This window comes from Podarcis gaigeae (genome assembly GCF_964106915.1).
Source record: "Podarcis gaigeae genome assembly, chromosome: 6".
Lineage (NCBI taxonomy): Eukaryota > Metazoa > Chordata > Lepidosauria > Squamata > Lacertidae > Podarcis > Podarcis gaigeae.
In genome coordinates, this window is record NC_139682.1 from 29431418 (window position 1) to 29454317 (window position 22900).

General features: G+C 42.2%; 1 protein-coding gene across 1 annotated transcript in view; it reads left to right on the forward strand.

Annotated features, from left to right (window-relative positions):
• Nucleotides 1-22900, forward strand: part of NECAB3 (N-terminal EF-hand calcium binding protein 3) — a 79687-nt gene that overhangs the window by 29040 nt on the left and 27747 nt on the right. The window contains exons 2-5 of the mRNA XM_083746312.1: nt 1059-1083; nt 3957-4065; nt 16134-16159; nt 16702-16799. Of these exons, the coding sequence (XP_083602438.1) occupies nt 1059-1083; nt 3957-4065; nt 16134-16159; nt 16702-16799 (258 nt within the window). The remainder of the gene's footprint in view (nt 1-1058; nt 1084-3956; nt 4066-16133; nt 16160-16701; nt 16800-22900) is intronic.

The window sequence follows — 22900 nt, forward strand, 5'->3', positions numbered from 1 at the left end:
CTTGTAAGATGAACTGTCCCATGGCAGAGCCGCCCCCCTCCCCTGTTTAAGTAGAAGCAATCAGTGTGACATAGGAATGCACAGCAACAAAACAGTGGATATACTGGTGCTGAAATAACACCAGTGATGATACCCCACAGCTCAGTTATTGATGCAGTAACTTGGATGAACATGTGGAACTCCGGTGCCTATAACTGTTGCCCATTAGTTCTGGCTTTGTTCCCTGTTCCTTTACTCGTGCTAATCTGCTACTTCCATTGAAATTAAATCCTCCACATGCTTCACCACAGCACACACAGTGCACTTGCCCTTCTGAGCCGTGTTCCACATTTGTGCTAGTGTAACTGTCTATCATCCCAATATCTGTGGGGGAGTGGGTGGGCTCAGTCTGTACTGACAGCGGAACTCCCATCTATGGTCAAATTAGCCCAGTCCTGAACTGCAATAATACAGAAGGGAAATCATATCATAGAATCACAGAATTGTATAATTGCAGAGGTGGAAGGGACACAAATTGCCATCTAGTCCAGGTCCCTGCAATGCAGGAATCACAGCTAAATAACAAGTATCAAACCTAAATATTTTCAACTAAACCTAATGGGGTGCGGGTGTGTAGTATAAAATCAAAGCATGCAAGTGATTGCAATAACTCTCAATATTTGCAACAATCTGGTATTGCTTTATAGTGAGAAGCCCATTATCAGTATGAGAGATTGCAATATCCATTTCTCTCATCCTGTCAGCTCAATGATTTTTGCTTGCACACAATTGGATTTTGCCCCTCTTTGCCCCCTGTGTACACTGGTGTGAATGAACCAATGGAAGAGGAATCTGCCTCTTTCTGGGGCACTTCACTCATTTCCTGCTGTATTTTACAGTGACAAACCAAGAAAGAAGCTGATGTCTGGAGATACCTGGTAACTAGAGCTTAATTCATTTGGGCTTGGCATATGGATTGAGCTGGTTGAAGGAGTTACTAATTTTTATAGACACACATGTGTGCAAAAAGAATTTCCCACCCAAGTTTGTGTTGCTGAATGTGATTTTTGTCTTTTCAGGTTTTTCGACGAGCTGACAAGAACGGTGAGTGACCTGCCCACATGATTTCCTTGCCCTTCTTTTTTTTTATTTATGTCTCGTCATTTAAATATATAATGTTAGTCCATCTTAAAGACTAGGCTTGAGCAACCAAACCCTCTTACCACTAAGCTTACTCAGGAATCTTTGGTGGAATCTTTTTAAAAGCCCTGGTACACAATATCTAGTGGATCATCCCTATCTATATGTTTGTTGACACTCCCAAAGAACTCTAAAAGATTAGTTGGAAAAGACTTACATCTGTGGAAGCCATTCTGGTTTTTCTCCAGCAAGACTTGATCTTCTAGATGCTTTGTAATTTTATCTTTAACAAAGCTTTCCACCTGTTTTCCCAGAACAGAACTTAAGCTAATCAGCCTATGATTTCCAAATCCTCCTGGATATATTTTTTTAAAAAATTGATGCTGCATTGATCACTTTCCAGTCCTCAGCTATGGTGACTGATCTTAGAGACAAGCTACATTTGTTTTTGCTAGAAGTTCAGCAGCTTTAAATTTGGATTCTTAAAGAACTCTTGGGTGGATGCTATCCAAACCCAGTAACTTGTTAGCTTTTGTTTTGACAATAAGTCCTAGAACTGTGTCTCTTTGCCTTAGTTCCTCAGACTCTGTTCCCAAGAAACTTGGTTAAGGAACAGGGATCTGCCCTACGCCTTCTGTGCTGAAGACAGATACAAATAATTCATTCAGCTTCTTTGCAATCTCCTTTTTTAGCAAACCTTTGGTTCCTTGTTGTCCAGAGGCTTAGCCAGCTTCCTAGCCAGTTTCCTGCTTCTAATGTTTGAAAGCCAACCAGGAAAACAGATGAGTGGAAGTTGGGACCTGGTTCTCCCCATTCCTAGTCCTGCATTCCACCACTCTAGCTTTCATAATTTCTGAGCAACCATGAGAGCTATAAACTTTATGATAAATGAAGGCCAATGTTGTCTAGTTTTCAAGTTCTTCAACAGATAACCAAAGTCCAGGCCTCATGGGTGAGAGGATACATCCAGGCTCTTCTATAGCCTTGCTGACCCAGTCTGTGACCTATGGTTCAATTTAATCCCTGGATGTTTCTGACATTCCTGTGCCCCCTGCTGTCTATCACTTTGGCAATTGCTGTCTATTATTTCCCATACCCATGCATCCTTGCCCTTGTCATACAAACTTGCATGTCAATCATTCTTCCTACTTAGGCCAAATCCATCTATTAATGCTGATCTTTCATTGCTATTCTGCTATCTGCTCTGACCTTTATATCCCCCCGTGGCTGCTGTGTTCACACTCCTGTCACTCCCAGGAAACAGATCTGAAATTTATTATTTATTTATTTATTTATTTAGTTTTATTATGCACACTTGTCCATTTGGCATTTTATTTTTGTTCCACTTTTAGAGTGTTTTGCAATTGTTTTCTCACAACACTAGCCATTTTAAGTTTTCCCGTTTACAAGTGGAAAACTGAGTCCAAACTGTATTGGCTCACTCAGATTGCACCCAAGGTTGGATTTTAACCCTGGTTTCATAAGTCCATTCTTTGGGCAGCTTTCTTTATTCATAAGAAACGGCAAGCTGAAAAGAAGCAGAAGGTCTGTGCATTGGCTAACCACCGCTGCCAAGATATGACTAGGGAGGAGATAATATGGATCTGACAATGATGTGCATGTAGACAGGCCCCTAGTATCCTGCACAGACTGTGGATTGGTTCATACCTCCATGTGCTGCTAGAAGCCTCTGTGCAGGTTCAGAATCATAAGTCTTACTTCAATAGAGCACCTGCACTTCCTCCAAGATGCAGCTTGGCAGTGGTGGTCAGTAAACATGCAGAACTCTTTGGTTTTCAGTGTCTACATGTCCTACAGCTGCTCAATGGAGCATAAGCGCTTAAGAAATACCTGCTGGACCAGACCAGTGACCCATCTACTTCAGCAGCCTGTTCACACATTAGCTACCCAGGTTCCTGTGGGAAACCCTCTAGCAAGACCTGAATACAAGAGCACACTCCCCTCCTGTGGTTTTCAGCAGCTGGTATTCAGAATCATTACTGCCTCCAACCATGGAGGCAGAGCAGAGCTGTCATTTTATTTATTTTATTTATTTTATTTCTATACCACCCTATACCCGAAGGTCTCAGGGCAGTTCACATATATTATCAAATACATAAAATCAAAACAAAAATAACAACCCAATAAAAACCCCTCCCCAAAGAGCCAGCATTTTAAAAAGGGTATAGGTTAAAAAGGAACGTTTTTGCCTGGTGCCTAAAGGTGTATAATGAAGGCACCAGGCGAACTTCCCTGGGGAGAGCATTCCACGGACGGGGAGCCACTGCAGAGAAGGCCCGTTCTCGTGTTGCTACCCTCCTGACCTCTCGAGGAGGAGGCACACAAAGAAGGGCCTCAGGAGATGATCTCAGGGTCCGGGTAGGTTCATATGGGAGGAGGTGGTCCTAACTAATAGCCACTGATCTCCAAGTGAGTAAGAGTGATCTCCAAGCATGAACAGTGTGATATGTCAGCCAGGAACCCATGGATCTCACCTGCATCAGCCTCTGCCATCTCAGTGAAAACCTGTGTCTTCAGCACTGCTGATGTTGCTCAGCAGAGACCTATGAATTCCTAGACGAGTAGCCCTGTTAGTCTGTCAGACAACAGCAAAGAATCTTGTGGCCCCTTCCTAAAGATGGCCGTAGCATATCTGGCAGTCTTCAAGGCGCCACAAGATTCCTTGTTGTTTTTCTATGAATTCCTGGCTCCAGTGTTATACCATAATCTCTTCCTGTTGCACAGCTTGCTGAATTAGACAAAATAACATACAGAGACTCATGTTGCTCTCATCTCTGCAAAGGTATAATTATTCCTTCTCTTTCATTCAAATGTAGATGATGGGAAGTTGTCATTTGAAGAATTTAAGAACTGTTGTGCCGATGGCATCCTCAACTCTGAAGAACTGTGGGAGTTGTTCAGTGGCATTGACAGGCGTCAGTCAGGGTAAGGAGGCGCCTGTTATGTTAACAACAAGGAGATTTCAAGCAGAGTCAATTCCCCCTCCCAACACCCATTGCACTATGTCAGATTAGCATGCACTTAATGCAAATGGGTGTGTTACATAGATAACAAAGATAATATTCTCTGTTAGAGTTGTCAGATATACAATGCAGACATTTGCTGTAGCTCAGAGGCAGAGTATCTGTTTTGCACACAGAAAATCCCATATTCAGTCCCTGGCATCTCAAGGTAGGGCTGGGCAAGATCCTTGTTTGAGACCCTGGTCTAGTTTGTTTTGTTCTCATGAAAGTACCCTTAAGTAAACTGGACTTAACTGATGTGGAACCTAAAGCTTTCTCTTGGCAATACAGACTATGTAAGCATGCCATGAGAGGATCAAGAATATGACTAGATAGATGGTGTTGCCTATTGTGGCCTAGATTGCATTGAGTGCCAAGACAAACCATGGCTTAGTGTGAATGCACAAATTTCCGGAGAGGAAATTGTGGCTGCTTAGCTCCTTTTCTCATCCTGTTGCTGCGGCACTGTTGTGTGCTACACTATTGATTGGCCATCCCAAGCTGAGCTCATGGCTTGTTTACAGAGGAGGAGACTAGCCATGAGCCTGGGTTTGGATGACATACTAAACTATGACTTAGCTTGCAGCAGCAGGAGGACCAGAGGAGGAACAAAGTGGCCACAATCCCCTCTCCAGGCACTGGCATGCTGGCATGTTTTCACTAAAGCAGTTTGGCTCAGGGCTACATATGAGCAGAGCCACATGAGATTTCATTCTACTTAAATTGGTTTAGTCCTTTTCCGTCTTGCTGTATTTTGAGTTTTGAAGTATACAATGACTGGTATATGTAGAAGAACCTGCCTTAAGTTTTGGGATTAGCCTGAATCAATCTTCCTCAGCCTGGTGCCCTCCAGTTGACATCTGAGACTAATGAAGTTGTAGTCCTATATATATGGAAGGCACCAGGTTTGGGAAGGCTTGGCTAGATGACCTTCAGTCATTCTCCGAATCATCATCCAGTGAGACGGCAGAATAGTTTGTCTGTGAGCTACATAAGGATGCATTATGTCAATATGGGAGCATCATGGAGCTTGAAGATGGAACTCGGTAAGCCTGGGAATTAAAAGCTGTTTTAAAAATAGTCCAGACTCTGATCATAATTAAGATAGTGTGTTAACTTCACAGCAGTATGCTTGAATTGCATGGATCAAAATCTGCTTTGCTATTTTTGTTCAAGTGCAGATTTCAATGGCATGTAAACCCTCTATGAAATATGCAGGCAAGATGTTTGTTTGTTGGCTCACTTTTAAGCCCTACACTGCGGTTTTGTCCATCACAGCAAAACTTCAATTACACTGTAAGATAGATGGCCTTTCTGCTGCATTGTCTCAGCTTGGCCCCTTCGCTTATTTTGAATAGACAGCATCCAGACAAGAAACAAACTTCCCAAAGGAAAACAGCTAGAAATGCTTCAGTCCTCCCTTCATGTGAGCCAGTAAATAAACCAGGACATCTACAGTTAATTTTCATTTTCCATTTGGTCCAAACTGGGAAACTGTGGTCAACAGCTTTGGAAGCAACCAGGATATTAAAACAGTTTCAAACTGGATTAATATCCTGTCTTGTTCCAGAGCTGGTAATCACCCCCCTGTATGGACAAAATGGGAAGCTGTGGTTAGTTAGAAATTTCCTGGTCTTTTTGATGGCTGGGACGATTGTCTGAATGTGGTGCAATGCACATGTACATGATTATCATACCTGACCATCTCCTTGCAAATAGGATGTTATATCTAACAGGGAAATTCTCCATGCAGTTTGTGGGGTTAGACTGTACGATATTCCACAGCATGCGCTTGCTGTGGCTGGTATCATTTTACTGATCTTAACACAGATCAGCTTTTGGTGCTTGATCCTAAAAAAAAAAGCTACAGTTGTGTTTGGATGCCCAAAGCAAATCCATGTGTATTGCTTACTGTGGCTGTACTGCTAAACTGATAACTGGATAACTGAAAAGTGCCACTGCCGCAGATAATAAAAAAAGACAAGTCATGTGAATTGACCCTGAGTGATCACCAACATGTGGCATCTGAGATGAAGGACTCATGAGCCTGAGGGTTCAACTGTCAGGAGGATTTGGGTCCTGACCACCATTGTCCACTGGCGACATAGAATTGATTTCAGCATCTGCTCTTGTTGCTCATTTAAGTGTGTGAATACCTGGTCTCAGGTTTATCTTTGCCAGGCAAACTAATTTCATGCCCATATAAATAAAACATGTTTCAATGAGAAAGAAAGACAGATGGAGCAAATCAGGGTCAGATTTTATTTTTCTTTTGTTTCTTTTAATAAAGGTTCCAAGTGACCTTGGAGAACTGGGTCAGAACAGTGTTCAAAATCTCAAAACTATCACAAATCCTGCCAGAAACAATTCAACTTGTGGGAAAGAATGGGACTTTGTATTCCTTTTTTAAAAATTGTTACTTTTTTTTTGTTCCTTTCCATGGTTTGTATTGTTAGTACCAACAATTGTGGGCTCTACCTTTGAGATTTTTATCTATGCTTTATTAATGACATTAAATGGTTATATTCCTTGATGAAAAAGAATTAAAATGCATTAGACTGAATGCACCCAGAGGTCCCCTTGGCTCTCATCTCATCCTAAATGCCTCACCCTGATGCAAGTTGTCTTTGGTGAAATGGGTTTTTCATTTATTTATTTTTAAAGCCTACAGTTAACTAGGGGCAAAAATAGAATGAGTATATACACCGGGAGCAGCAATGCTTTTCTTTTTTCTTTTGCACTGTAAATTTTTATAAAGCATAAATACAACATAGAACAGATATAATCAAAATAGGTGGGCAGCTACCACCAATATATGGAGTTACATACAAGTCAGTTACATCAGTCATACAGCATGAGACATTATTGTACTATAGGAGACTCCAACCCAACAGGCTGAGAGTTAACAGAAGAAATGAAAACAAACCAATTGGTCTCAAACATATGATTAGTAGATTCACCTCTAGCCACTCTCCATGTTTCCATGAGCTTATCTGCTATTGCTAGGGGCCATGCCTATCGCACCAGTTTTGTATGTTACAGCCATTCCCATCTTGCAGTGATGCTTTTCTTAAACCAATTTCAGCTCCCCTCCCCACCCTTTGTTGCCTGACAAAACTACAAAGAAATGTGCATGCAGGCTTTAACCTCTGCATTCGTGTGTCCCACACCTCCCATCATCTCATCATCTGCCAAGCAGTTTCTCTCATGCTAGTATTGCCATATTTCAAAAAGTAAAATTCCTGACACCCTAACCCCTACTGATTTTTACACCTGAAAACCAGGACATGTCAGGAATTTTCCTGATGTATGGCAAGCCTATCCCATACTGTTGTTTGCAGCAGGCAAAACACCAGAATCTGAGTCATGCAGAGGTTAGCAGCAAAGCAACCCAACCCGTGCTTCTCTCATCCATATGCTTCTCAATGTATGCTGTTAGCAAGCTGGTAAGCAGGAAGTCTCTGACCCTTGTGGTCTCGGGGACAAGGAGGTGCTCACATTCAGCATTAAAGCAACCATCTGTCTTCAGCTTCTTGATCTGAGTCTCACTGGCTGCTGTAATATAACAGCAACCAGTTCTGCCTTTGGGTGTTTATTGCAGCCAGAAGCCTGAGAGGAATGAGCCTCTGGATTCTGGCCTCCACATGTTCAAGACACATTAGGAATTAGCCCATTTGCGTCAGCTGGCTTGGGGTTGAGATTGCTGCTGCACAGAGCAGGAGCTTTGCTGGCTCTTTATAGATGACGGTAATGAATGCGTACAAGCTCCAATGCTTGCAGTTTAAGCTGGGGAAGGAGAACCTTCTTCTTTCAGCTTAGGAAGGTTTCTGAGTAGCCTCTCTCTTAAATAAGCACTGGGAAATAAAGCGGTCCTTCTTCACGACAGCATAATATAACCAGGGCTTTGCTTCAAAATCGGTGATTGTAAAAAGTTGCCTTATTTTGAGTCACACCACTGATCCATCTAGATTAATACTGTCTATAGCGGCTGGCAGCAGCTCTCTACAGAGTTTCACAGAAATGTCATTTTCAATCCTAACTGGAGATCCAATGAGTGAAGCTAAGACTTTCCACTTGCAAAACTGATGCCCTACCACTGAGGTGCCCCCTCTCCACTCTGCCAAGGGACACCACTGGAATATGTGGAACAACCATAGCATACTGTAGGTTATTTTTCAGTGTTCTTTATTATTTAAATTGTGTTTCTGGGTTGTATTCCACTTAACACTACTTATTGTGGCAATCTGCCCCATGACCTTCAGACACAGGGTGGGAGATAAATTTTTAAATGAATACATAAATTGCTAATTGAAGGAATATTAAGAAAACAATAAAATGCTTGTGTTGTAGATTAAAACAATTAAATGCATGTATTTACATATGAGGAGAGGGGAAAGCTATGCGGGAAGCCTATGTTGTCATTACATGATGCAAGTGTTGCAAACAAGTATCAGGGTAGAAAGTGAATTCCTTATTCTAGTCTGCATAGAGGGAAATGCCCTTTTTAAAAAGATGGCACTTGCCATCTGCAGCTTGTATAAGTTTACAGTTTGTTTGCAAGCCACTGCACAGAATTTTAAGTGGGAAAGTGGCATATGAACATTTGAAAGAAAAGCAATTTTAAAATGTTTTTAAATTTGCTGGCTGAGGGATCCAGGGCCTCTTTTTCTTCTTTCAGAATGGTTTAATTCCTTAACCTAGCACTTATTTATCACCTAGATGTGGCATCCCTGAATGGGTGCCTGCAGCCATGTGCTGAGTGCCTATCTCACATCTCAGGAGTAGCACATCTTGTCTTTTGGGAGTAATTCATAAAAGGTTTTCAAGCCAGAGGTCATGTAGGTATAAAGCCTGGCCATTCCCCTGTTAGAAATTCAGCACTCAAAATAGCAAGCATTCTTCAAAAGTTCAGTTTAACTAGGCAAAAAATGAGCTCTCCAGTGGTTTCCAAAATATAAAGGAAATTATTCCTTCCTAGATACCCCATGTAGATAATGTACTCCGTCTTGACAGGTTTCCTATACATATAACATCACTCTTCATGCCCCCTTCCAATTTTCAAGGGATGCCTGCAATAAGCTCAAGGGGACAGTGGTGGACCCACATTTTGGGGCCCCTTCGCAACCAGCAACGAGGTCTGGGTAACCACTGTTATCTTCTTCAATAGGGTTGTTCCATGACAGATCACCATATCTCTATACCTTCTGTGCTACTGAATCTATAACTCTGGGATTGTTGTGATATATAGAATAAAAAAAACAACTAATTTGAGTCGTGCCACTCAAATAGGGTCTACCAGACCCTTTAAAAAAAAAAAAAGCAATGTGGACTAAAGTTGCTTCTGGGGACTCTCTGGGATTAGGGACCCTGAAGCTGAAGCTTCATCCATTTCATAGCAGATTCACCCTGCATGGGGATGTGCAGATCTCTCAACAACTTAAAGATGTATGGTTCGGTTATTCGTTGTCCTTGAACAAACACCCATTGTGAAAAGAAGAGGGGAGGACAGAGGGGCAAGAGGAGAAGCGGTACAACAATATAGTCCTCATACCCTATAAAGTGGTACCTTGGCTGTTGAACTTAATCTGTTCTGGGAGTCTGTTCTTCAATTAGAAGCCGTGGAAGCCAGCAGGATGTTCCAAAAAACATTCACAAACCGGAACACTCACTTCTGGGTTTGCAGCATTCGGGAGCCAAAACGTCTGAGTACCAAGGCGTTTGACAACCAAAGTACGACTGTATACTAATAGCAAACTCGGTTCTCTGAGTGTGGATCCTTATGTAGCCCAAACAGCACCATCTGCGCACAAGAGGAAGGAATCAACAGGCTTGGGGGAAAACCCAGTTCCGTGAAAGTACAATTTTAAAAATTGGGGGATTGGGGGGGAGGGGGAGAGGAGACGACTGAGGGGCGTGGAATAGCCTAATGAGAACAAAGCCTGCTTAGTGGCTAAGGAATGCTACCTAGGGGCCTAGGGGCATGGGCAGGATGCAAAAGTAGCAGGGAGGCAGAATGGAATGGCATATCCTGGAAAGGGGCATGGATGGGACCCTGTACATTTCATAGACCTCTTCACTGGAGTGTCATGGTCCCAGAGAAAGCAAAAGACACCCTGTACGCAGAGAAAGAGAGTGACAGAGGAACTGGTGGGAAGTAGAATGTTGCAGTAGGAGAAATACCTGTCACAATACAGATCTAAATTTAGTCAGAATAACAGTACCTAGGACGGCTCTTTTGTAAGTGATTAGGAAGTGGAAGCAGCCGTCTCTTGCAGTACATCCTCTGAGAGCATGGAGATGGGGAGGTACAAACAGCACACAATGTTTTGTGCATATTTGAGAGCTGGGTTTTTTTTTATCCCCACTCCCTGCTGTCAATGGCACCAAGAGCCGTGGGAATAATGTGCTTTACCTTCTGAAATATCACACCTTGGGCACTAGGGGGGCTTCACTTCCCTTAACAATGCCTCAACCCAGGCCTGAAGCAATTTCCCTGAAGTGATTAAATTAACCTAGATTAATCTCAGGCAACAAAAGGTACTCTGAGAGGTAATTGAAGGTGCCTGAAGAATATGGAGGTGGTGTGGTGAGATGGCTGGCTCCGGAGGGAGTCGCCGAAGGAAATCCAAGGAAGATGAGAGCTTGGAATTGTATTTGTGCAATGAAGATCATTCCTAATGAGTTTCTCAAGCTGGCAGGCTGCTGATTTCCTAGAATGGAACGCTAACATGTCTGAGTGACTTTTCACTGCCCTTGCCTGATGTGAAGAAAGGGCTGCACAAATGAGAATAAAAAGCATCTCTTCTGGATAAGTTATCTGATGCTGACACTGTAAGAGAGGCAATCTTCACAATCAGATTGGGCAAGGAAATTGATTTGGTCAGGTCCAGCATGATTTATCTCCTGTGTATGAACACGGAAGCTAGGTTGCTTGTGAGGACAAGCCAGTATATAATACCTTGCTTGCGGGATTTACAGTGTCTGCCAATTTGCTACTGGTGCAAGTTAAAGCTGCTGGTGCAAACAACTTCTCCTTCTCCTCCTCCTCCTCCTCCTCCTCCTTCTTCTTCCTCTTCTTCTTCTCCTTCTCCTTCTCCTTCTCCTTCTCCTTCTCCTTCTCCTTCTCCTTCTTCTATTTATTCATACCCCACCTTTTCCCCTTGCAGGACTCAAGGTGGCTTACAGATAAAAACAAGAATCGCTAAAAATATAGAAAAACAACAACCATTAAAACAATTAAACAGTAAGAGAATCAAAACTATATACAAGTACAAAATGTGTTTAAAACCAGATGGAAAGGAGAAATAGAGCTGGGTGTCATCAGCATACTGGTGACACCAGACCCAAAACTCCGGACAACCTCTCTCTGGACTTTCAAGTCCCATCCCAGCAAGGTGGCCCAGAAGGATGCTCTGGTTGATGGTATCAAAAGCATGTATTTTATGTACCGGTATTTGTGCTTTTAACTGTTTTTAATTATCTTAAACCACCTTGAAATGACCATTTAGTTAATTAGCAATTAGTTAATTGAAATACCCATAATAAAAGGAGAGGGTATCCATTCTGCTGCTGGGAGGTGGAGATGGTTGGATTTTGTCCTATATACTTAGTACTCATTCACACCAGGGTTTTGGTGTGTGTTTGTGGCTTTTAGACTGTGATCACAAAAGCTCAGAACACATACCTGCAGTTACACTCGGGGCTGCTTCTTGTGTTTGTTTACTTAAATATTTATATCCCATCTTTCAGCCTTGAAGTTTACAAGGTAGAGAAGAACAAGAGTTTAAAAAACCCCCATCAATTAAGGGTTTAGAACATTCCTCAGTGTGGATTGCCTGCAGCCACCATGCTAGCAGTAAGCCAGGTCGGGCACTTCACCGGCTGAGGTGTCCAAGGGGCTCAGAAGGACTCCTTTACTGGCCTGACTCAGCTGTGCCACTGTTCCCTGCCAGCCCTATGAAGTCTAGATCCAAAGCAGGGGTATTGCGTTTCAGGGAAAGCAAGATGGCAGGTAGCCACAGTGGATGGGAGGTTAGCTTTTAACAGGAGCCCTCCATTAAAATACCTCCCAGCTTCCATGGCAGCAGCAGCAGAGGTGGTGGTGAGTGGGAAAACTCTGTTGGCACGTTGGCATGTGTGTGCATTAGCAGGTTGGGGCATCATACTGAAGGCCTCCTGAAGGCTGGTGCTGATCCGCTTCTCAAGGAAAGTATGACTAGTACCAGCACTGTATTCTTTGAGTGCATTGGTTTCATTCCTCCTTAATTTATTGCGTTGCTGGTTACGCTGTATAACTGTATCTGCAGATTTTTTTAAAAAGTTGCTGCCCTGAAATCCATGTTTGAACAAAGGGCTGTTTGTACATTTTAAAACGAACTAAATAAAAATGAGAAACAATTAATACAAAAAGCAATAGAATGGTATTGTGCAGGGAACAGCAAAACCATCGTATGCAGGCAACACATCAATAAAACAAGGGTGGCAGCGGGGGAATAGCAATAAGAACACAGGTACAACAATGTCTCTCCTTCCCCCTTCAGGTTTTGTAGAAATGAAATGCCTCTGGAAGCCAATCTGGGCCTGGAAGAATGTTTAAATATTTTGTTTTGCTTTATTTGTTTTACTGAATTTCTCAGATTTCACACAAGTACCATATATCAGATGCTTTTCGCAGTGGAGTTGTCTTACACCATTTACAACAAATAGGGCCACAGGAAAAGTGTACCCAAAGTTTATATTCCTTTAATAAAAGATTATTTGAGCAATTGAGGCTGATTGATCCCTCGTGGCTTGTAAGCAGATCTCATTAAAACAGGCTGTAATCCAGAGGCAATTTTCGGGTCGCGCGAATGGCTCAGCCACAATGCAGGATGAGCCACAACAATGATATAGAACAGAGCACGAGAGATGAAGGAGCAAATTGTAGCATCACACAGGGCGCCTCCAAAATTTGAAAACCCAAACTTTGCCACTGCTGCAATCCTATGCATATGTACCTGGGAGTAGGCACAAATGAGCACAATGGGACTTACTCCTGAGTCAACATGCACAAGATTGAACTGTTAGTGTGACTAATTTCATAGTCTCCCACACTCTTGGCCAATCTCTAGCTATGGCATCGTCTTTCCAGTGTTTATGAAACACCAGGTGAGCTTTCATTAAAAGACTGAATACGATGTCTTGAAACTCTGCTAGTATAAGACATGTAATGTAATTTAAAACTTGGATCCATAGATATTATAATACCCACCATTTTGTTTATTGTTCTTACCCCAGTAGACCATGAATAGTCAAATGCTGTGATGTTGAAATCCTGGAACCTTTTTATGTCACAAATGTTCTGGTATCTTTTTTGTTCTGCTTGCGTTGAGCTTCCAGAGGGCATAATGCATGTCCTGCTCACCTTTCAACAGGCATCTGGGTGGCCACTGTGAGAAGAGGATGCTGGACTAGATAGGACTTCCCCCCTGAGCTAGTATGACTCTTCTGATGTACTTATGTCCTGTGCTAGGAATGGTGTCTTCTAAAAAACAAACTGTAAATCACTTTTTACATTGAACATGTTACAGAATTAGTATTAGTACTGAGAACAAAGTCAAAATGAAGTGAAAACCATATTTCTGTTTAGATTCTGTTCTGTTTTAAAGTCCTGGGCAAAGACCTCTCTGCCTGGTTTTTCTCAAGGTTTGCCTGTGCATTGAATAATTCAGCATTTTAATTATTAATTGGTTAATGTTTGTTACAAATTCAGAAGATGAAAAGGGCTAGATAAGTGCCAAGTGCAGTTGGCTCCCTTAGGGAAGTGGGTCTTATCAGGAGTGTTCAGTTTTTATATGGGGGGGATTGTTCCGGTGTTTTACTATTAACTGGATGACAGCCATCAGACACAATTTTAAGAGGAAGCCAAAAGTCTAAGGTTAAATAATAATGTGCAACGTTTTCAACAGGCATAGGATGGTCTAGGCAAAGAATGGCTCCAGCAGTGCAGATGGTGGGGAAAGTAAATAACTTGCTCCAGTAAATAGTAATAAATTATCCCTTCCTTTCCCTGCACATGCTGTGTCCTCCCCAAATCAGCACCAGAGGGTTTGGGGAACCTCAAAGAACAGATTTAGGGGAGGAAGATGGGGGGGGGAGTTCTGTTGTGCAGGCAGAAATCCTTGCACTCATTCTGATTTGTTTGCAGGGAGATTGGGTGACATTGGCTATTACATACCCTCCAAGTGTCCCTATTTTCCAGGGACAGTCCTGGAATTACAAAAGTCACCCCAGCTTCTGATTTGATCCTGGAATGTTCCTATTTCCTTCGCCAGTGCTGCCACCACTAAGCTTGGGGAGGAGGATGAGCCAGCACTTGCCCTCAGTGATGGCAGCTGTGAGGGATCATACCGTTGCCTCTCCACAGTCTCTCCATGACCACCATTGCCAGCCCCCTCCCTCTCTTGAGCAGCTGCTGGAGAGCAGGTGAGGTGGGGGAGAGGCTGTTGCAGCCAAGGCCCAGACCCACATGACTCTGAGGGGCAGGTAGAGGACAGGGCTGCCCTGGGTAGGAGGAAAGGGAGAGTAGAGCAGAGTGCAGGGAGTCTTGATTTGATTTTTTTTAATGCTTCATGCATCCACATCTATTCTTGCCACTTTCTATAATTTATTTATTGGTGCGTATTTTTGTAAAATCAACCAACTACTAAAATAAAATAGTCCCTATTTGCATCTGAGGAATTTTGGAGGCTATGCTATTTAATAAGCACTTACAGTGGTACCTCGGGTTAAGTACTTAATTAGTTCTGGAGGTCCGTTCTTAACCTGAAACTGTTCTTAACCTGAAGCACCACTTTAGTTAATGGGGCCTCTCGTTGCCGCCGCGCCGCCGGAGCACAATTTCTGTTCTCATCCTGAAGCAAAGTTCTTAACCCGAGGTACTATTTCTGGGTTAGCGGAGTCTGTAACCTGAAGCGTATGTAACCTGAAGCATATGTAACCTGAGGTACCACTGTACTCTTATTGGTTTGAAGGGAGGCTACACATCTGGGAGGCTAGATTTCCCTGGGAAGATGGATTGACCATTACACCACTCTGGAAACTGTAGCTCTGTGAGAGGATGGGGGGGGCTCTTAACAACTCTGTGCACCCTTAACAAACTACAGTTCCCAGGATTCTTGGGGGGGGGGAGCCACAACTGCTTGAAGTGTTAGGACTTTGCTTAAAATGTATGCTGCAGATTATTTCAAGTGGCTTTTCTTCCCAGTTGGAAGTGCTCAGAATTGCATCCTTCATCTGTGCTCAGTGTCTTTTCAGCATATATCACATAAGGGCTGCATGGAGTGGTTTTTATCATTATTGTTACTACTACTATGCCACTGGCTGTGCAATAAAATTCCTCCATAATGTACCTTTTCGCCCTTTTCCTTAAAAAAAAAAGCAAAAAGCTGGCTTAAGTGAGGCATCTATTTTCATTAAAAAGAAAAGGTGGCACAATGTCATTACTGAGACAGAAGGTTGAAAGCTGCGCTGTGAAAAATGTAAAATGTATGGGTGCCAGAAGCTCAGATGGGAGAGAAAAGATCGGTCACGTTGCATTGGCATATGAGAGCGCTGGAAGTCTTACCCTTTACAAAGCGGTCCTGTTGTGGTGAAGGTGGTGGTGATTCCTTTGAAGGAGTTACACAATGTCCTAAACCTTGCTGGATTGCTGTGTGACCAAAGTGGGTGGTGGGTGGCTTTTCCCCACTTCCTCCATTTTTACCTCTGTCCTATTGCAGTCAGCAACCTGCTTAGTGCAAATGTCTGAATGTGTGAGCTGCCAGAGAGGAGAGTGTGGCCTCTTTGGTCCTCCTCTGCTGCCCTGTTGTGAGCTGAGACATGGCTTCGCTTAGCGTGCTGTCTGAAAATATGGTTCCTCTTTCATCCGATTCCAGCACCTGTTTCTCATCTAAGGTTTAGACCCATCATCTCATCTGAGTTTCTTTTCTTTTTTCCCTCATTCTCTTGCAGCAATTTAGAGACGGAGAAGTTCTGCGGTAAGTAGGCCATTTACTTCCTTCCTATGAAAAATGTACTTCTAGGCATGTTATTCAGTAAGTGCACACAAAGCATGTGGCTTTTGCTCCTCTGTTGAAGTTTCTCCCCCCCCCCCCCCCAAGATGGGGCACTAGACAAAAAGGAGGTTTCCTGGTGATAGAATACTCCATACTTCAGGGAAGAGAAGAGATACTTTGGGGGAGAGATGTAGCTCAGTAGTGGAGCATCTTCCTTGCATGATGAGGGACCCGGGTTCAATCCACAGCATCTCCAGATATACCTGAGAGACAGCTTGCCTGAATGTGTGGGAAGCTGCTGCCAGTCCGTGTAGACAATACTGAGCTAGATGGAATCATAGTCTGACTCAGTAGAAGGCAGCTTCCTGTGTTCCTATGTACTCTATGATACTACTGGCCACTCCTCCCAGCGATGACAACACAGATGTAAATATTAGTAGAGGCAACATTTCTTTGAAAAGCAGGCGTGGGACAAAACTGGCATGCCATTTTGAAATCTTCACAAGCTGTTTCTCCTACTGTAGAGTATTTCTCGGACTACCTTGGAGAATACAGGCATGTCCTGTCTGCATTGGAGCAACTAAACACTGCTGTCCTGTCAGCCATGGATAAAACCAAACTGGTAGGTGTGCATTCATTCTGATATGGGCATGAATGGAGCCAGTAATATATGTTTTGACACTGACAGCCTTAATTAGCCTTCAATCACTCTTTGCATCCAATTCTTTATAATGGAACATTCATTCATGTGTGAATATCCCAGGATCAATAAATAGGCAATAATTACAGTTACAGATAGGTAGCCGTGTTGGTCTGCCATAGTCAAAACAAAAAAAATTCCTTCCAGTAGCATCTTAAAGACCAACTAAGTTAGTTCTTGGTATGAGCTTTTGTGTGCATGCACACTTCTTCAGATACAGTGTATCTGAAGAAGTGTGCATGCACACGAAAGCTCATACCAAGAACTAACTTAGTTGGTCTTTAAGGTGCTACTGGAAGGAATTTTTTTTGTTTAGGCAATAATTAGGCATCCAGTCAATGAGGTACATAGTTCAATTGTATTCCTGTGTGTATGGCTCTCATGGTTCTCAAGAGAAAAGCTGAAATTTGTATTTCATAAACAAAAATATAGATATAATGAACTCATTTTATTTTTCTCCAAACTGGAATAAGGCTTTTAGAGACAGTCCACTTGGGTCACCGTTCTTTCCAGTGCCTCTGTTGTCCAGGGACTTGTGAATGACTTTGCCTCATACCCAGTAGAAAAGCTTTCTAGGCTTGATAGAGTGATAGTGTGTTTGTGAATAGAGTTGCCAGTTTACAACCTGAATGTTTTCTACACACCTTTAAAAGTTCTGCATCTGTAGCTGCAATCCTAAACACACTTACTAGGGCATAAGTTCCACTGAATAAAGTGGAACTTGCATCTGATGTATATAGGAATGCACTGTAGGAGAACAGGTGCAGTCATAGCTTCTCCTGCTCTGTTGCTCCATCATTCCTGTCTCCCACCCACTCCCACTCCCAATCTGGGCTCTTTCATTTCCAGCAGATCTTGGAATGTTCAAAGGTATGAGTGCAACATCTCTAAAGAGCATCGTTTGTGGAACCTCCAGGGGTCCAAGTTCCCTTTTCGGGTGTTGACAGTTTCATTAGTTTTATATTGATTCCAATACAGAATAAATGGTGTCCAATTCTATTGAATCTTCTTATTTTCATCATCACCAATATATTTCATTTCTTCTTTAGCCATTGTTGGGTTGTATCAAACTCAGTTTTAGTCACAGTAAACCTACTGAAATTAGTGGACCTAAGTTAGTCATGTTCATTAATTTCATTAGGTCTACTCTGAGACCCAATTGCAACATTGTCAACATCTGTGATACCAAGACATCAGATATTTTCTCATCCTATGTTTCACATACCCTAGAAGCATTGTAACTGTATTTATATGATAGTATCACTAATTTTTCCCCAGTGGTTGATATTATTATGAATAACAATTTTGATTGTACTCAGCAATGAATTCAGAAGTTGTTGCCTCCTAGGATATGGCTGTAGTTAGACTCCACAAATCCAAAGTGATTTGCGGGGGGGGGGGGGGGGGAGTGTCACTAATTCCATAAGGATAAAAAATTCTGTTTGAGTTGAGAATCTGTTTTTCAAGGATAATCTGTGAGTGGAAGATGGGCATCTATTTAACTGAATATGCTCCTAGCAGAGAATTAATTGCTAAGCTTAACTGTACAGCATTTGTTTCTTTTTGCAAGCTCCATTTCTGTAGCTAAAAGGCAGAAAGTCTTAGCAAAACCTAACATTGTGAACCCTCTTAAAACCTTCTGCCAGTGTTTTATGTTTGCAGTTGAGTGCCCTCCATGTTAAACCCGATGTGTGTGAGAAAATCTTAGAGAATAATGAACAAGAAAACTTCCTGGGAATAGTTTTGTTTTTTCCTCCTTAAATGTGCAAAACAATTTCATTTTTGTGCCTAAATGCTTTCTCTCATTTAGGATGAGGGGAAATCGCAGGGACTTGGCCTTTCAGGTGAAATGTCAGGTGCACCTGCGCCTAGCATGCATGTGAAAATATTTCTGGGTCTTTCAAGGTCAATATTTAATGGTTGAAGAAGATTCATATGGTACTCCTTACCCTCAAGCATTATGTCAGCTGTAAAAAAGAAAAGAAAAGAAAAAGACTGTGATTGGGTGTGCACACACCTGTTTACTCTGCATCCAGTGTGCTGCCATCATGGGTTTACCAAGAAGTGTACACAAGGCATTAGCCACAATCCATATCTACCCTGAATGAAATGTGCATTGATGCATTTTTTTTCCAAACCAGCTTTGCTCTGAATTGTGATAATGAACAAAATAACTGTGTTTCAAGCCAGTAATGTCAACAGAGCCCTGAAACAGCAAATAATTTTTACCATTTCTTTTTTTTTCTGGGTGAAAATGAGGTTTTAAGTAGACCTGAAATATTTCCTAAAACTAGGGTGGATTTAACTGAGGACCGTGTTCTTTGTGAAGGGCAGAGGTGTTGCCAACTGTTCTTTTCCTCACAGGGCTTCTGCACTATTGTTTGCAATGCTGAAGTTCAGTTCATTGGACTTTTCATATCGCCTCATCCCTATTCTAGAACAACACTTTACCTGCTAAATTGTTGCCTGTTAAAAGTCTGGGACGGAGGGAGGGATTACAGGAAGAGAATTGGCAGAGTTGACCCTCCAGAGAGACTTTTTGGAGAAAAGAGGCTGGAAAATTTCCTTCCATGATCTTTCTTCAGTTAACGTATGAGCCACATCAATATATGTGCTTGGCTATGCACTCTTTAAGGAGATGGGTGTCAAAAAAATTAAATCATCTCAGAAAATTAAAAGAAAGTTCCTTAGTTGCTATAAAAAAGCCCAAATGTTTAGACCAGAAGGTTGCCAATTAAATGAAAGATTCAAAACAGGGTTGCTGACTTTTCTTCTAGAAGAGGTTGTTTAACAGCAGGATGACGGGCAAAAATTCAACAGGTGCAGCCCTCCCAGTATGGAGGTGCTTTATCTGGGAAAGTATTAATAGGCTAAGGTAGCATCAGCTTCTGCTTGCCTCAGCAGGAGTCTCAGTAGGCAGAGGAAGAGGAGAAAACGCATCTCATTATGCCAGGCTGTATGGTTGCAAAGGTTGCTCAATGTGAAAAGCTCCCAGCGCTGATGGAGAAGGAAGGAAAGACATTTGGATCCTGGAAGGATTCCATCCTGGAGAGAAAATGGCATGGGCTCAACAATGCAGCAGCAGATCAATAATGTATGCTGCTAAAGGTCCCAAATGGGGAGGCATTATATTAGGCTGTCACACAGGCGTCTTCCTTCAGGTGGTCCTAGAGTCCTCTAAAGTGATGCATCTCAGATTGATTTCATCTGAGTTCCCTTCTATTTGTCAAAAGGGAGTTAATCCAAACCTTATTCGATATCCTGTGCATTCAAGGAAGGGCTTTAGCGCAGTGGGTGAGCACCTGCCTTGCATCCAGAAAGTCCCAGGTTCAGTCCCTGGTGTCATCAGGTACAGCTGGGAAAGTCTCACAGCCTGAAATCCCAGAGAGCCACTGCCAGGCTGTGTAAACAATACAAAGATAGATGGACTATTGGTCTGGCTCTGTCCATCCCATTTCCCTTTCAATGTCTCTCTCAGATATTTACATCGTTCAAGTTTCTTCACATATTGATGCGGCCACTTATGGATTATTCACTATAGCGGGGCTGTAGAAAGGTATGTCACATTTAGCCACATTTAGAGGGGAGTTGAGCCGTAGGGTAAGTTGCGTCTCATGCTGCTCAAGTGATGTCAGAAGAACCCTGAAGATATGCTGCCTTGTTTGGAGAACCATCAAGGCTACTCTGAACTTCCACACCTCTCAGGGAAGGTTGAGCAAAACAATGCTAAGACCTAACTGTTCTTTATTGATTTACATGGGGCCGCTTGTCTTCCAGCAATCCATTATGTAATACAGTGCTGAGACAGCATTGATTGCTAAGCAGGAGGTTATATTTATTACTATGTTCCCAGGATTTAGAGCAACCTGGTGACTTCTAGATGTTTTGGACTACAACTCCCATGAGTCCCTGCAAGCCATCTGGTTGGCAAAGGCTGATTTGGAGCAATACCATCCAGACAAGCTTTGTTAGGGGGAAACGGAAGGTCTAACTTGATGTGAGCCATGACTGGATCTCCCAGTATCTTTTTTTTCTTCTTTTTCTTTTTTTGGAAGGTCGATCAAAACACCTAACAGAGTGTCTAAAGTGGGAGACAGCCATTTCTCTGATCAAAATGACATGACGCTAATAACCTTGCTGGAGATGGGAAAGAAAAGATATGAGGATCCTGTTTTTCCTTTGTCTTCTCCTGCAGGTGTTTTGATTGGGGGAAATGGTGCAAGGAAAAGGGTTAGACCCCAAAGCATCAGGACTCAAATCTCATCTGCCCACCCCCATGTCCGCTTTTAAACTTTCAAAAAGTTATTGGGAGATCTGAATTTCCATTTGGCCCCAAACTACTTGCCTGTTTATTGATTTTTTTGCCCAATCCAGCAAGTAGAGATAAATAATTCTGTGCCAATCACCCTTCCCAAAGACTTGAACAAATGAATGTTGTATTTAGCTGTTGGTGAAAATATGCCAGTACAGGGAAGAGACACAATCCCATGAAAAGAAACTTCCACAATCGGAGGGGGAGGGGAGCTACCACATAGAAGGCCCTGAAGCCATGTACAACCAAATCTCCATGGGAGGACAAAAAAAATATTCACACATGGAAATGGCTCTTAGTGTCTTCTCTTTGGGGTCTTCAACATTTAACAATCCTTTGTCTCTGCTCTCATGATTACAGTTCTTCTCCATGGGAACTGAAAGCATTCAAACTTAATAATACAAGTAGTATCACTGGATTCTATTTTGGACACAAATGTATTGGAGAGATAATTCAAAGTGCTCAGCAGGAGGGGAGCATGATAGATTTCTGCTGTTTCCTGTGATTCAATTCCCCTATAGTAATAGGCATGGCCCAAAGGTCACATCTAAGCAGGGAGCCTGGTATTTGAATGGGATACCCACTTCTCTGACTTGATTAAGGCATATGTGCACAAAGTGGGCCTATCTCTAATCTGACTTGATGATGACAGACGTTTTGGATAGACTTGAAAATAGAAGTGGGGCTGAGAGACAGAAATGACTGTAGACTAATAAGGTAGAAAAGCTGAAGTGTAATAGGACCAAACTAGATGGAATGGGCACAGAAGCCTGCTTCTTTTCAGTTGCCCAACCCATTCACATATAAAATAGATGACAGCCAGTCATCCTGGGCTTGGGGCCTGCTGGGGAAATGGTAGCAATTGGGCGAGCAAGGCAAATCAGGACCTTGGTCAGTTCCCAGTGGGCCCTGATGGCTGAGCTTTGGAAGAAGACAGTTGAGGTGACGCTGGGACCCAGATGTAAATGACAGGATACTTTTTGAAATAGCTATCTTCTGCAAACAGAATTTTGTGTGTGAAATATCACATTCATTATATAATTTCTGGAGAATGCTGAAGGAAAAGCCCTTGCTTTTGACACTTGAGGTGTGTGTGTGTGTGTGTGTGTGTGTGTGTGTGTGTGTGTCCAACTTTATTTCTGTGATTCTAAGTTGGTTTAAAGTGTTTTTTGATATTGTGTTTTAATGTTGCAACCCGCCCTGGGACCTTAAGGTGAAGGGCGGGTAATGAATAAATAATAACAAATGCTAATCATACCAAGTATAATTTTTATTTATTTATTTATTTATTTTGCTAGTTACCTAACACAGCAGACTGTCTCTAGGTGCCTTGCAGTTATGTTTGGTCCTCAGCTATCAAGTTAGGACATCTTGGGACAGACAGATACCTTATTTTTAAAGAGCCCTCTTTCTTGCAGCTGATGGGAAAGACCATGATTCTGCAATGCAATTTTCATACAAATATAAATCTAGTAGTTACATATATAAGGAGATATAATATAATAAATAATATAATATAATATAATATAATATAATATAATAATAATATATGTTTGATTTTCTCTGCTATTTCAGAGGAGCAGCACATTTATGTTGCATTTGAGTTAATGGTTCACTGTTTGATTTGTTTTGCTTTCATTTCTTCATTTCTCTTAGAAAATTGGCAACAGGTATGAAGTTTTAATCACCAGATAAGTAGAATGTATAATGT